The sequence below is a fragment of the Aquarana catesbeiana genome, linkage group LG03 (assembly GCF_042186555.1).
Source record: "Aquarana catesbeiana isolate 2022-GZ linkage group LG03, ASM4218655v1, whole genome shotgun sequence".
NCBI classification, from domain to species: Eukaryota; Metazoa; Chordata; class Amphibia; order Anura; family Ranidae; genus Aquarana; species Aquarana catesbeiana.
The window spans coordinates 441,803,984-441,817,217 of record NC_133326.1 but is presented as its reverse complement, the minus strand read 5'-3'; the positions used below and the strand labels follow the sequence as shown (position 1 = coordinate 441,817,217).

At 39.5% G+C, this 13,234-nt stretch overlaps 1 protein-coding gene across 1 annotated transcript in view; it reads right to left on the bottom strand.

Annotated features, from left to right (window-relative positions):
* Positions 1-7,051: 7,051 nt before the first annotated feature.
* LG03H5orf24 (linkage group 03 C5orf24 homolog) overlaps positions 7,052-13,234 on the bottom strand; it is a 97,210-nt gene continuing 91,027 nt past the window's right edge. The window contains exon 5 of the mRNA XM_073620812.1: positions 7,052-7,956. Coding sequence (XP_073476913.1) covers positions 7,916-7,956 — 41 coding nt within the window. The 3' untranslated portion in view covers positions 7,052-7,915. The remainder of the gene's footprint in view (positions 7,957-13,234) is intronic.

Here is a 13,234-nt window from a genome sequence, read left to right as displayed (position 1 = left end):
CCACGCTCTCAAAAGGCCAGAGCCAGAGGCCATAGAAAGGCGGACGTTCTTCAGAGGAGCATAGCTTGGATGCCTCTCCCACTCAGGAGAGAGGTTCCAAGGAAAACGTCTTAGCTCTTCTTTCCCAGACCCAGCACCCCAACAAGAGTCCTGCAGGACCTGTGGCACAGTGCCTATGCCCAGGAGGCTGGTGAGTGAAGTCGGCCTGGTTGAAGTTTGCAGCTGACAGGTAATACCGAATGTCCTTATTACTTATAAGGTGGCACAAAACTTCTGTTTTAAACTCACTGTAATTACTCTAGCTAGTCAGTCCCCTTGTTGCGGGTATAGCCACTAGCAGAACAATCTGCCTCATGGATCACTCATCCTCTCAGTACTCCTGAGGAGGGGGCGCAGCCTGCAAATTATTTTAGTTCCCTTGCACCAGAGGAAGATCTGGAGCTACTTGGTGTCAGTTTTTCTTTGGAGAACTGTGCATCCAGGCAGTCATGCAGACCATTACATGGGTTAAAAGACAAAGTCATATTTACCCTTTCAATGAGCAATCACTTTTCCATTAGGAAACTGGTTTAATTCAAGGCGGATATAGCATCGCTGAAATCCATGCCTACAGTGGGACCAGCTGTTGTCCAATAGGGTGGCGGCTGGGAAGGGCCTGCCACTCAACAGAGGCCCTTACCTTGGTGACAGGTACTCTGGGTTTCTGCTCCCAGGTTATGGTTGGAGAGGAAATCCTTAGGGGTGACATCTTGGGACCCAGCCAAGATGTATCGGCAAATTTCACTGCGGAAGCAGCAATAGTCTCAACCTGGTGCCTGGCCAAGGCAATGCTATACTCAGTTACGGCTAGGGGTACCCATTTGGTTGAGACCCGGGGCTGTATTTGGCTTCCTAGAAACAAAATTGGAATAGTCACTTTATAGTGCAAGATCTCTGTTTGATATGAAACCAGAGACAGCCATGTCGGAAGTGACAGGAGGAGGGTCTGTTCTTCTCCCATAACAGAAAGCAGGAAAGTAAAAAAAAAAATATATACATAACTAAAAATAAATAATAAAAAATAAAGGGAGAAATATGTTTCTCCCGCTAGGTTCCGCTCCTCTAGGGGCAACCTTTCATAAGGTCCATAAATTAAAATTTTTGGGTGTACTGCAGGTACCCACAAAACCCTTTTAACGGGTGCATGCCCAGACTTTTAAGGTAAGTTCCAGTGGGCACGCATCACGGGTTACTGGACAGTGGATTGTGCAGATACTTGGAGGATAGGCACTCATGATCACTTCGGTGGATTCCTCACTGTTCCTTCTCTGGACCTTTTTCTCCCCCTCGGAGCTGCTAGATCCACCGCAACCACGGCGGTTACAATACTTACAGACACTTCAGACTCAGAGGGGAGCTGTCCTGGTCCCATCTCACAGGAGAGATTGTAGGTTTCCTACCCACCCCTGTTTGTAGGTTGCGGGGGTTGGAGAGAAGCATTCGCTTGCAGCAGATGGCGGGAGGCTTTCGCTAGATCGTCAGCATTCTTAGCCTCACAACCTGAAAATGTTTTCTTTTCTTTTTTATTCCAAAGTAAGTAAATTTGTTGATTGGTTGGACACATCTCCGCTTTATCAGCCTACCTTTTAGCCTATGAATATCTCTAAGAATATTCAAAGAGGTTTCAGTGCCATGTAAGTTCCTCTTAGAGAACAGGGTCTCCAGATTCGCCACTACCTGGGCGTCATTCCTTTCTACATAAAAAAAATAAATAAATGCCAACTTTTGTTTTCCAACAGTTAAAGTGCCTGTGGGGGCTCTACTGGTTCCTCTGTTTTGCTTCCATCAGAAAAGGACGGTGACGGTCATAAGGAGAATTCTGAGATCAGATTTCTCTACTTCCTGGAGGACTTCTAGGTGTCTCAGCCTCTTGGCCGTAATGTTGTCATTCATACCAATGATACATGGGCACCGTTGCTAGTTTCAACTACAACAGAGGAAACAGGATCCGGCGCAGCTATGGTCAGTGTCACGCAGTATGTATAGCGGTCCGCGGTGATGGAAAGACTGAGGATGTCACGAACCATCTGACTGGATCAATGTGATGAATCATATCGGCAAGACAGCCTGGAAGGCGCACTGCGAGGGTCTGTCGGTCAAGGCAAGCGGAGTTTGCTAGCCAAGGAAGGTAGTCTCGAAAGTGCTGGAAGGTCAGGCAGCCTTTTTTATCACTTTGACCTTGCTACACAGAATCAAGGGTGACCAGTCATCTTGCGGTTGAGCAACAGGTCAGCGTATTTTTAGCTCCAGGGAGGATATCGCGGCAATATGCTATTGAGAGATGTAGAACCCAGAATGTCTGGGTAGGAAGATCACCAGCAAATTCCGGAATCAATTTACTTCCTAGGGGACTGGAATACACGGACATACTGTCCATCATACAAGCTTGCCAGAGCATGAGGGGGAGGCTTGTCCACAGGTGGCCTACCACAGACAGGCTTCTTTGCTTCTCACAGCAAATGCCAATTTAAGAAGAGGTCTGACTCGGTTTCCGCTCCCCAAAGCAGAGAATAGAAGCTGAGTTTCTCCATGAAACTGCAATCAAGCCTACTGTATATGTTTCCCCAACTTCTCTCGTAATGAAATTCCTCTGGAAGCTGTCAAGAATGAGCATGGTAGTCACAACCACCCCTCCATTCTGACCATAGGAGTCTAACTGCTTCCTGGCTATCTACTTCAGAATACAGAAGTCGATTCCCCTTCACACATGCACAGACCAGAGATGCAAGCATAATGGCGGGAAGGGGAAGCCGCAGAACCTAGATTGCTCCAGAGTTGCTCCAAGAGTGAGCTCTACTTTGGGGGGTGCGAAAGGCACTCTACTAACAGCCTCTATGCCAAGATCTGGAACAAACGTGTTTTTTTCTATTTTGCATGGCAAGATATTATTCTTACTGCGCCTCTGGTGGCAGCTATTCTGGTCTATTTGTAGGTCAGATTGGACATGAACCTTACCCTATACTCTTTTGAGGTTGCAGGTGTCAGCAAGAACAAGGTTTAATTTTGCCAAAGGCCCTTTAGTTTGCAAAATTTTGAAGACAATCAGGAGGTTTTGTCAACCACGAGAGAGAATCTTTCACAATTAAAATCTTTCGATGCTGTTGGGGTTTATTTCAACTGTTTACTCCAACAGGGCAGTGTTCGGTTTAAGACATCGCTTACTAACCAGTATTTAGCGCAAATCGTCAAACAGAAGTCGGTTTGAGTTTCAAGCCTTTAGAGCTTCAGAAAAGCATATTGCTTTTGTTACAGGAGTAGAGCTGCATTCTGTAGTTCAGCTTATATCAGAGGTAGCGACAGCCCTCCATCTATCAATCATCTGTCCATTGCCTAACTTTCCAGATGTTCAAGCAAGAAAACCACACAAATTGGTCATTCCCAGAGCTTTAAAGAAGTTTCTGTCCACAATTGCTCTTTTCAGTTCATATGATAAGTCTTTCACTGTTCCAGATGGAATTCATGAGGCAAGAGAGGTTGCCTCCTGGACTTTAGCAAGATTGGTTGTGCAGATGGGAAATGGGTCGTGAGCCTCCTTCAGTGACAGGATGCATCCTCTTCGAGAGGGGTTGAGGCCTCATAGGCGGCCCAGTTGAAAGCATCTATGGATTAATTCTAAAGGAAAGTGGCATGCTTTTCCCAGCATACCTTTCCAACCTTTACAGAATAGATCTGGATGCCTTGTCATCAGTGGGCTTCAGAGGAATGACTGTTCAGTCTTCTGTCCCATTTGAAAATATATAAAATAATTAATTTGGTTTGTTAAGTAGAACCCACCCTGTCAGCTAGGATATGTATCACTAGTATGCTGCCATGGTGGCGTCAGGAAAACGGAAAATTGTATCATACTTACCGTAATTTTCCTTTCCTGATGGCAATCCATGGCAGCATACGGACCCACCCTGGTGCGTTTCGGTATCTAGCTAATTAAGAAGAATGGGGCGGGGCCTAACTGGCCTTTAATTTATGCTATTTCATTGGTCCTGAGGGAGGGGAGAAAGGCGGAGCCTATCACTAGTATGCTGCCATGGATTGGCATCAGGAAAGGAAAATTACGGTAAGTATGATACAATTTTCCGTTTTCATTCCCTAAACCTAAACGATTATTTAACCCATGCAGTGTGGGGGAAGCCTCACTTCAAGAGAGGATTTTTCGTTGCCCTGGAATTCAGTTTTAGAGCTCTATTTCTGACCATTAGGTGAATTCACAAAAAGTGGTAATGTAACATTTCATTGTACACTTAAGGATTAAAAAAAAAACAAAAAAAAACTGATACACATCTACATAGGGTATATTTATAAAAATTTCAATAAATCATCCATTTTAATACACAGAAGAAGATATTTCCTATACATAATATACACATTGGGAATGTTTAATTTATTTTGGTGGTAAAAATGTAAATAACAAAATAATATACATGAACAAATGCTTTAACAAAACAAAATGGCATAAACTAACCAATCAAAAATTAACTATTTCAGCTTTCAGTACTTAGAAGGTTAAATACTTTTTTTTTTTTTTTTTTTTTTTTATCCTTTTTTAATATACACATACATACTTGCGTTATGACTCTTAGAAAAGCACATCATAAGAACATAATGAAAGATGCCACAAATTTAAAGTTTCAGTACAGTCTAAAAATTTACCACCAATGGGTAATGTGCTCACACGCTTTTTTTGTTTTTTTTAACTGTGAATGTGCATTTCATACGCCATTATACATATTTTGTAAGATAGAATAGCTATACAGATTGCTACAACATTCACAGTGATTTGACAGATTAAAACATGGAGAATACCAACAATTTTACAAAAGAAGAAAATGATAAGCAGTATTGTTTCAATCCAATGCAGTAAAGTAGAGTAGATAGTTTAAAAGGTTTAATGACCTTTGAAAGACTTGAGTGTTTCACTCCCATCAGGATCATTATAATGTCATTAAAAATCCAAAGAAAAAGACCAAAAATGACTGTATTTGTCCTGGATTAATCTAATAGGCTGAGACCAGCACTGCCTTATCAACAACATAGAAGTACTATATGAAACCTTTTGGATCTGGATGTCATAGTTAAACAGTTTAATGCCCTCCAAAAATGAACAATCATGTTTATAATTCAGCCTATTTTGAGTTTCAAACTTTTTTTTTTCTTCCCATCTTTCATCTCTTGCTGGGAGCCGGGGAATGAAATTAGTTTTGATTCAGAAAATCCAGATCAACTAAAGCTGAAATCCTGGCACATATAAGACTCTCATTTAATTCAGTTAGGTATATCTTAAAATGCAATATTTGCATAATGTTAGTAGAAGAACCCACATCTATCTTTACATTAGCATGTTGCAACTCCCTGCGCAGCAGGTCTTAAAATGGGCAGTACAGGCTCTACTGCATTGTCCAGTGATATACAAACTGGAAAAAAAAATCTGTAGGTACCCTTTCCCGACAAAGGAACAATTCACAGTTTTTTCTAAAATAATTTAAAACTGACCAAAGTAATTGGCACCCAGCATTGCTTTTTCAATATTTATTTGAAAAATCATTAATTGACAGACAATTTAAATAAAACTAATGAAAATGGCATTGACATAAATGATGGGACCCTATAACTTAATATTTTTTTAACACAACCTTTAGAGGCAATCACTGCAAATAAGTGATTTCTTTAGCTCTCAATGAGATTTTTTCACCTGCCAACAGGTAGTTTGGCTAACACTTCTTGAGCAAAGAAATGCTGGTAGGTTAATTAGCTTCTGTCCAAAATTGGCCCTAGTACTGTATATGAATGTGAGTTGGGGACCTTGGAATGCTGGCTCCTTGAGGGTAGGGGCCGATGTAAGTGTGCAATGTATTGTATGTGTGGAGCACTGTGTAAATTGACGGCGCTACGTGGGTACCTTAAATAAATAATATATAATAGAGGAGTATCTTAATGAGACACAATGTACAGGGATAGGGACAATTGTAGACACGCACCCACACTCACTTAGGTTGAACTGGATGGACTGGTGTCTTTATTCAACCTTGCTATGTAACTCAAAACTGCTCCAGCTGTCTCGAGTTTGAAGCGTACCCTCTCCAGACTGCATTTTCTGCTCTTTCCATAGATGTTCAACAGGATTTAGATCATGTTTCATAGAAGGCTACTTCTGAATAGTCCAATGTTTTGTTCCGAGCAATTCATGGGGGCTTTTAGCTATGTGTTTTCGGTCATATTCCTGTTGGAAGACCTATGATCTGCGAGTGAGACAAAGCTTTCTGACATTGGGTAGTATGTTTAGCTCAAGAATTCCTTGATAGGACCAGACGCAGCAGCCCCAAAATATAACTTAGCCTCCTCCATGTTTCACAGTAGGTAAGGTGTTCTTTTCTTTGAAAGCTACCTTTATTCATCTGTGAACATAGAGCCGACGCAACTTGCCTATAATGCTTCAGTTTTGTCTCATATGCCCAAAAGGACATTTTCAAAGGAACATTGTGGAATGCTAATGTTCAGTTTTGCAAATTCAGTCTGTCTTTTTTATCTTTTAACAGTTACACTCTCCTGGGTCTTCTTCCTTTGACCTTGGAGTTTAGTTTGTACCTCTTTGAAAGTTTTCCTTGACTCTTTGTCTACCATATGCACTATATTTCTGTTGTATCTGAGGTAATTTTTTTCTCTTACTGCCACATCCAGGAAAGTCTCCTACAATTGAATGGACCTTAAATGTCCTAATATTTGCAACGGCATCCACAGGAACATCAAGCTTCGTAGAGATCGTCTTACAGCCTTTTACCTTTGACATGCCGGTCTACAGTTTTCTTTCTGACCCCCTCAGACAACACCCACCTTTGCTTTCTCTGGTCCATGTTCAGTGTGGTAAGTGTGGTGCATAAGAGACAACTATTGTTCATTTAAATAGGCTGACTGACTGATTACCAGATTAAAGACATGATACTAAATTCAGAAAACCGTTAGTTTGAAATATAACTATGATTAAATTATTTATAATGCATTCCAAGGATACCAACAAGTCTGTCCAGGTCATTTTAGTTTATTTTTGTACAATAAGCATAATTTTCAGAAGAATATAAGCATTGTTTTAATGAGTTGTAAGGGTACCAACAAATATCTCCATGTCTGTAATTATGGAAAACTAGTAGAAGAAAGCAGTGTGAATTCATGCTCATTCATAGTCTAGTCAGTGGGCTGGTGACAAATAGGTGCATTAGTTAATTGCAGTGTAGAAAAGTTATGCTGCCTAGCATTCTATTTGCTGAAGTTCAGCTTCAATTACTTTCAGACAAAAACGTTTAAAAATTCTACTGCAAAATATATCATATCAAATACAGTCAAAAAATAAAATACATTTTATAACCATAACTGCCATTTAATGATTTATTTCTCTTTAGAAACAACACTTTTACCATGCCAGGAGTCTGAGGATTATGAATAAAGACCATGCCAAAGCTACTGTCTAAAAATGGAAACAAAACTGTATAGGTCTTTGTAATGGACATATTAATAATTGTAAATATGAACTCTATCTTTCAACCCATAACAGATTTTAGTTGGACTTCTCTTGGAATTAACATTAGAATGAGAACTGTTTTTCAGCACTAATTGTATGTTATATAGTAAGATTTGTTTTTTTAATATCATTAGAATGGAAACAGTCTTTTCAGTTCAAGAGATATGTTCATATCAACCTGATGTTGCAGTGCTTTTAATCCGTTCAGCTGCCAGAATGTGACAAAAAAAAGGAGATATTCGGTTGAGCAAAATAACTGGTTAGAATGATCTGCATGTTAGGTTGGGTAAGGGAATTTCCTTAGCTGCATGTGATGCGAAAGAAGTCCAGAATGTACAATGTACAACTTTAAGTCCAGACCATTTTGTCTTATGCTTCGCTGGAACACATGAAGGCTTGCTGCTTTTTTCCTAATAAGAAAAGTATGAGACATCACATCCATTCTTAATTCATACCAAAACTGATATACTGTGTAAAAGAAGACTTGGGGGTTATTTACAAAAGGCAACTCCGCTTTGCACTACAAGTGCACTGCAAGTGCACTTGGAAGTGCAGTCGCTGTAGATCCGGGGGGGGGGGGGGGGGAGACATGCAAGGAAAATAAAAAACAGCATTTTAGTTTGCACATGATTGGATGATAAAATCAGCAGAATTTTCCCTCATTTCAGATCTACCCCTCAGATTTACAGCGACTGCACTTCCAAGTGCACTTATAGTGCAAAGTGGATTTGCCTTTTATAAATAACCCCCTTAGTAACCTTATGTATATAGATTTCATATATGGATGTATATAGACACTATTCCACTAAGACCACAATATGTTTTGCCCTTGATAAAATATGTTTTTTTATTTACCATTTATAAAAAATATTGAATGAATATCAAAGGATATAAAAAATAAAATTTTAAACAGATGCCCATTCTGCCTGGATTCTACTGCATAATCTCTTTATTAATGTGAAATTTAATGTGAAGTCCTGTCAGTCTGTTTTTTCAGGTCATTATGACTACCCGTCATGATGACTTTTTTCCCCTTTGTTAAGATAAAACACTGTTCTGTAGTTGTCTTGGGATCAGGACCAGATTAACATTAGACACATTACCAAGGTAGAGGCTGACTTTTCACTATACAGTTGTCGACCACACAGTATTTTTTGCCTATCATCATTAAACATAAAGTCATAAAATAAAAACAGAAAGAAGAGGACTTATACAGTCCATGTGAGACATAGTGTACAATATCAAATACAGCTTTATCAATATTGAATAAAAAACAAACAAGTGGATACCCCCTAAGGAGCCGGAGACCAAGCTCACCTCCATTTTCAAGTCAGTCCAATCTTTTTAAGCTTTTCAAGTAGGGGCACCTTACTTATTACTGAAACAGTGTCAACTCCTAAGTGGATATAACATTTTATGTTGTTGGTTGTATTAGTATTTCACAAAGGAACTCCTAATATCACACTGCATGCTTTAAATGTGCTCAACCTTCAACTCAACCATAATTCTATTCGGAGCTCTGATGGATAATGCATATATACAGTATCTCACAAAAGCGAGTACACCCCTCATATTTTTGTAAATATTTTATCATATCTTTTCATGTGACAACACTAAAGAAATGACTACTTTACAATGTAGCAAAGTGTAAGTGTACAGCTTTTATAACAGTGTAAATTTGCTGCCCCCTCAAAATAACTCAACACACAGCCATTGATGTCCAAACCGCTGGCAACAAAAGTGAGTACAACCCTAAGTGAAAATGTCCAAATTGGGACCAAAGTGTCAATATTTTGTGTGGCCACCATCATTTTCCAGCACGGCCTTAACCATCTTGGGTATGGAGTTCACCAGAGCTTCACAGGTTGCCACTGGAGTTCTCTTCCACTCCTCCATAACAACATCACGGAGCTGGTGGATGTTAGAGACCTTGCGCTTCTCCACGTTCCGTTTGAGGATGCCCCACAGATGATCAATAGGGTTTAGACATGGAGACATGCTTGGCCAGTCCATCACCTTTACCCTCAGATTTTTTAGCAAGGCAGTGTTTGTCTTGGAGGTGTGTATTGGGGTCGTTATCATGTTGGAATACTGCCCTGCGGCCCAGTCTCCGAAAGGAGGGGATCATGCTCTGCTTCAGTATGTCACAGTACATGTTGGCATTCATGGTTCCCTCAATAAACTGTAGCTCCCCAGTGCCAACAGCACTCATGCAGCCCCAGACCATCACCACCATGCTTGACTATAGGCAAGACACACTTGTCTTTGTACTCCTCACCTGGTTACCGCCATACACACTTGACACCATCTGAACCTTGAAACGGTATATAAGTAAATCCGCGCAAAGGATATAATAACAAAAAAAAATGAATGTAAAAAAAAAAAAAAAGGGACTGCTGCCTCTACAAGTATACCTCCACCTGAGTGGAGTGTATTAAGATGAATATAAAGGAAAGTGTAGGTATGGCGCTGTTCTGATTAGGAAAAAGAGAGTGTTTTGTAATAAAGCTGCTGTGTTACACCCTCTGCAGTGCTCCAAAACCAGATGTCGATAGTGAGTGGATTAATACCCAGAATGGCAAAAAATGTAGATGATAGATTTTCAGCAGGTGTCTCAACCTGAATGTGTGCACCCCCAACAGGGTGTGGTGCCATAAACCAATGTGCAGATATGTTATCCTCTAATGGCTATACTCAACTCAAAAGAGGGAATATTAAATGGATATGAGCGTAAATGTTCATATACTATCCGCAAGGTGTGGTGTCTTGTGAGAAAAATCAAGTGTGTTGCCCTCTAATATCCACGTCTAAATTTCAGAAAAAGGAGTAAATGTGCATAAAGGAAACACCAGTGATGGCTTTTTTGTAATGATGCTAAATCCTCTATATAAGAGACCAATATTTGGGGTAAAACTGGTGTTCAATTGTGATTCTAATTTAACATAAAGAAATTGTGTCTAAGTTGTGTTGCACCCTCTGGCAGCTAGTTGACAATATGATGTCAGCAACCAGAAAGGGTAACCCAGCTTACTCCTAATGTTGTTTTTTTAAAATAGTGGTTATGTTATTATAAAGAAAAGTGTCCTAAACGTGTTACACCCTCTGGCTACCTAACCAGTAGGAAAAAAATATACTACAAACTGAAATCTATGCTATTCACCAATGATGTGATTAGAATATCATAAATATAACCAAATATAACTTTGTTAAATAGCTCATTTGCTAGCACTGGACACTTCTTGAGCACTAGGCACTTTTGAAATATGCACTTTTATTAAGATCGCACTGTTAAGTATATTAATTTTGTAGAATGCATTATTAATTAATTTGGTTATATTTATGATATTCTAATCACATCATTGGTGAATAGCATAGATTTCAGTTTGTAGTATATTTTTTTCCCACTGGTTAGGTAGCCAGAGGGTGTAACACATTTAGGACACTTTTCTTTATAATAGCATAACCACTATTTAAAAAAAACAACATTAGGAGTAAGCTGGGTTACTCTGGTTGCTGACATCATATTGTCAACTAGCTGCCAGAGGGTGCAACACAACTTAGACACAATTTCTTTATTTTAAATTAGAATCACAACTGAACACCAGTTTTACCCCAAATATTGGTCTCTTATATAGAGGATTTAGCATCATTACAAAAAAGCCATCACTGGTGTTTCTTTTATGCACATTTACTCCTTTTTTCTGAAATTTAGACGTGGATATTAGAGGGCAACACACTTGATTTTTCTCACAAGACACCACACTCTGCGGATAGTATATGCACATTTACGCTCATATCCATTTAATATTCCCTCTTTTGAGTTGAGTATAACCATTAGAGGATAACATATCTGCACATTGGTTTATGGCACCACACCTTGTTGGGGGTGCACACATACAGGTCGAGGCACCTGCTGAAAATCTATCATCTATATTTTTTGCCATTCTGGGTATTAATCACCTCACTATCGACATCTGGTTTTGGAGCACTGCAGAGGGTGTAACACAGCAGCTTTATTACAAAACACTCTCTTTTTCCTAATTAGAACAGCGCCATACCTACACTTTCCTTTATAACCATCTGAACCTTATAAGTTTATCTTGGTCTCATCAGACCATAGGTCATGGTTCCAGTAATCCATGTCCTTAGTCTGCCTTACTTCAGCAAACTGTTTGCGGGCTTTCTTGTGCATCATCTTTAGAAGAAGCTTCCTTCTGGGATGACAGCCATGCAGACCAATTTGATGCCGTGTGTGGCGTATGGTCTGAGCGCTGACAGGCTGACCCCCCACCCTTCAACCTCTGCAGGAATGCTGGCAGCACTCATACGTCTATTTTCCATAGACAACCTTTGGATATGACGCTGAACAAGTGCACTCAACTTCTTTGGTCGACCATGGCGAGGCCTGTTCTGAGTGGAACCTGTCCTATTAAACCGCTTTATGGTCTTGGCCATCCTGCTGCAGCTCAGTTTCAGGGTCTTGGCAATCTTCTTATAGCCTAGGCCATCTTTATGTAGAGCAACAATTCTTGTTTTCAGATCCTCAGAGAGTTCTTTGTCATGAGGTGCCATGTTGAACTTCCAGTGACCAGTATGAGAGAGAGAGCAATAACACCAAATTTAACACACCTGCTCCCCATTCACACCTGAGATCTTGTAACACTATAGAGTCACATGACACCGGGGAGGGAAAATGGCTAATTGGGCCCAATTTGGACATTTTCACTTAGGGATGTATTCACTTTTGTTGCCAGCAGTTTAGACATTAATGGCTGTGTGATGAGTTATTTTGAGGGGACAGCAAATTTACACTGTTATACAAGCTATACACTCACTACTTTACATTGTAGCAAAGTGTAATTTCTTCAGTGTTGTCAGATGAAAAGATATAATAAAATATTTACAAAAATGTAAGGGGTGTACTCACTTTTGTGAGATACTGTAAATACCTCAATTAATAAATAAAAGGGATGAGGTCCCCTTTTAAAAAAAAAAAAAAAAAAAAAAAAAAAAAGATGGTGCTTACTAATCCAAGTAGTTTGACAACTAGAAAAATATAAGTCGGAAAAAAAACTTTATTATGACTTAAGACAAAAAACACACAAAGCTGTGAGAAACCATCACTAGCAAAAACTCAAAGTAACCTTCACCCATTAACCACTTACCAACCAGGCTTTTTCTGGCACTTTTTGTTTACAGTTTAAATCAGTATTTTTTTATAGAAAATTACTTATAACCCCCAAACATTATAATTTTTTTTTTAGCAGAGACCCTAAGGAATAAAATGGCGATAGTTGCAATATTTTGTCACACGACGCAGTGGTTTTGCAGACGCATTTTTTTGTGAAAAAAATACACTTTAATGACTTAAAAAAAAACAAAAAAAAACAACAGTTACACATTTTTTTGTATAGATAGATACCCAACATGTCACGCTTTAAAATTGCGCACGCTCGTGGAATGGCGACAAACTATGGTACTTAAAAATCTCCAAAGGCTTTACATGCCTTTACAGGTTACCTGTTGGGAGTTATAGAGGAGGCCTAGCACTAGAATTATTGCTCTCGCTCTAACGTTTGTAGTGATACCTCGCAAGTGTGGTTTAAATACCGTTTACATATGCGTGCACGACTTACATATGTGTTCACTTCTGCACGTGAGCACATCTTGTGTTTTAGATTATTTATT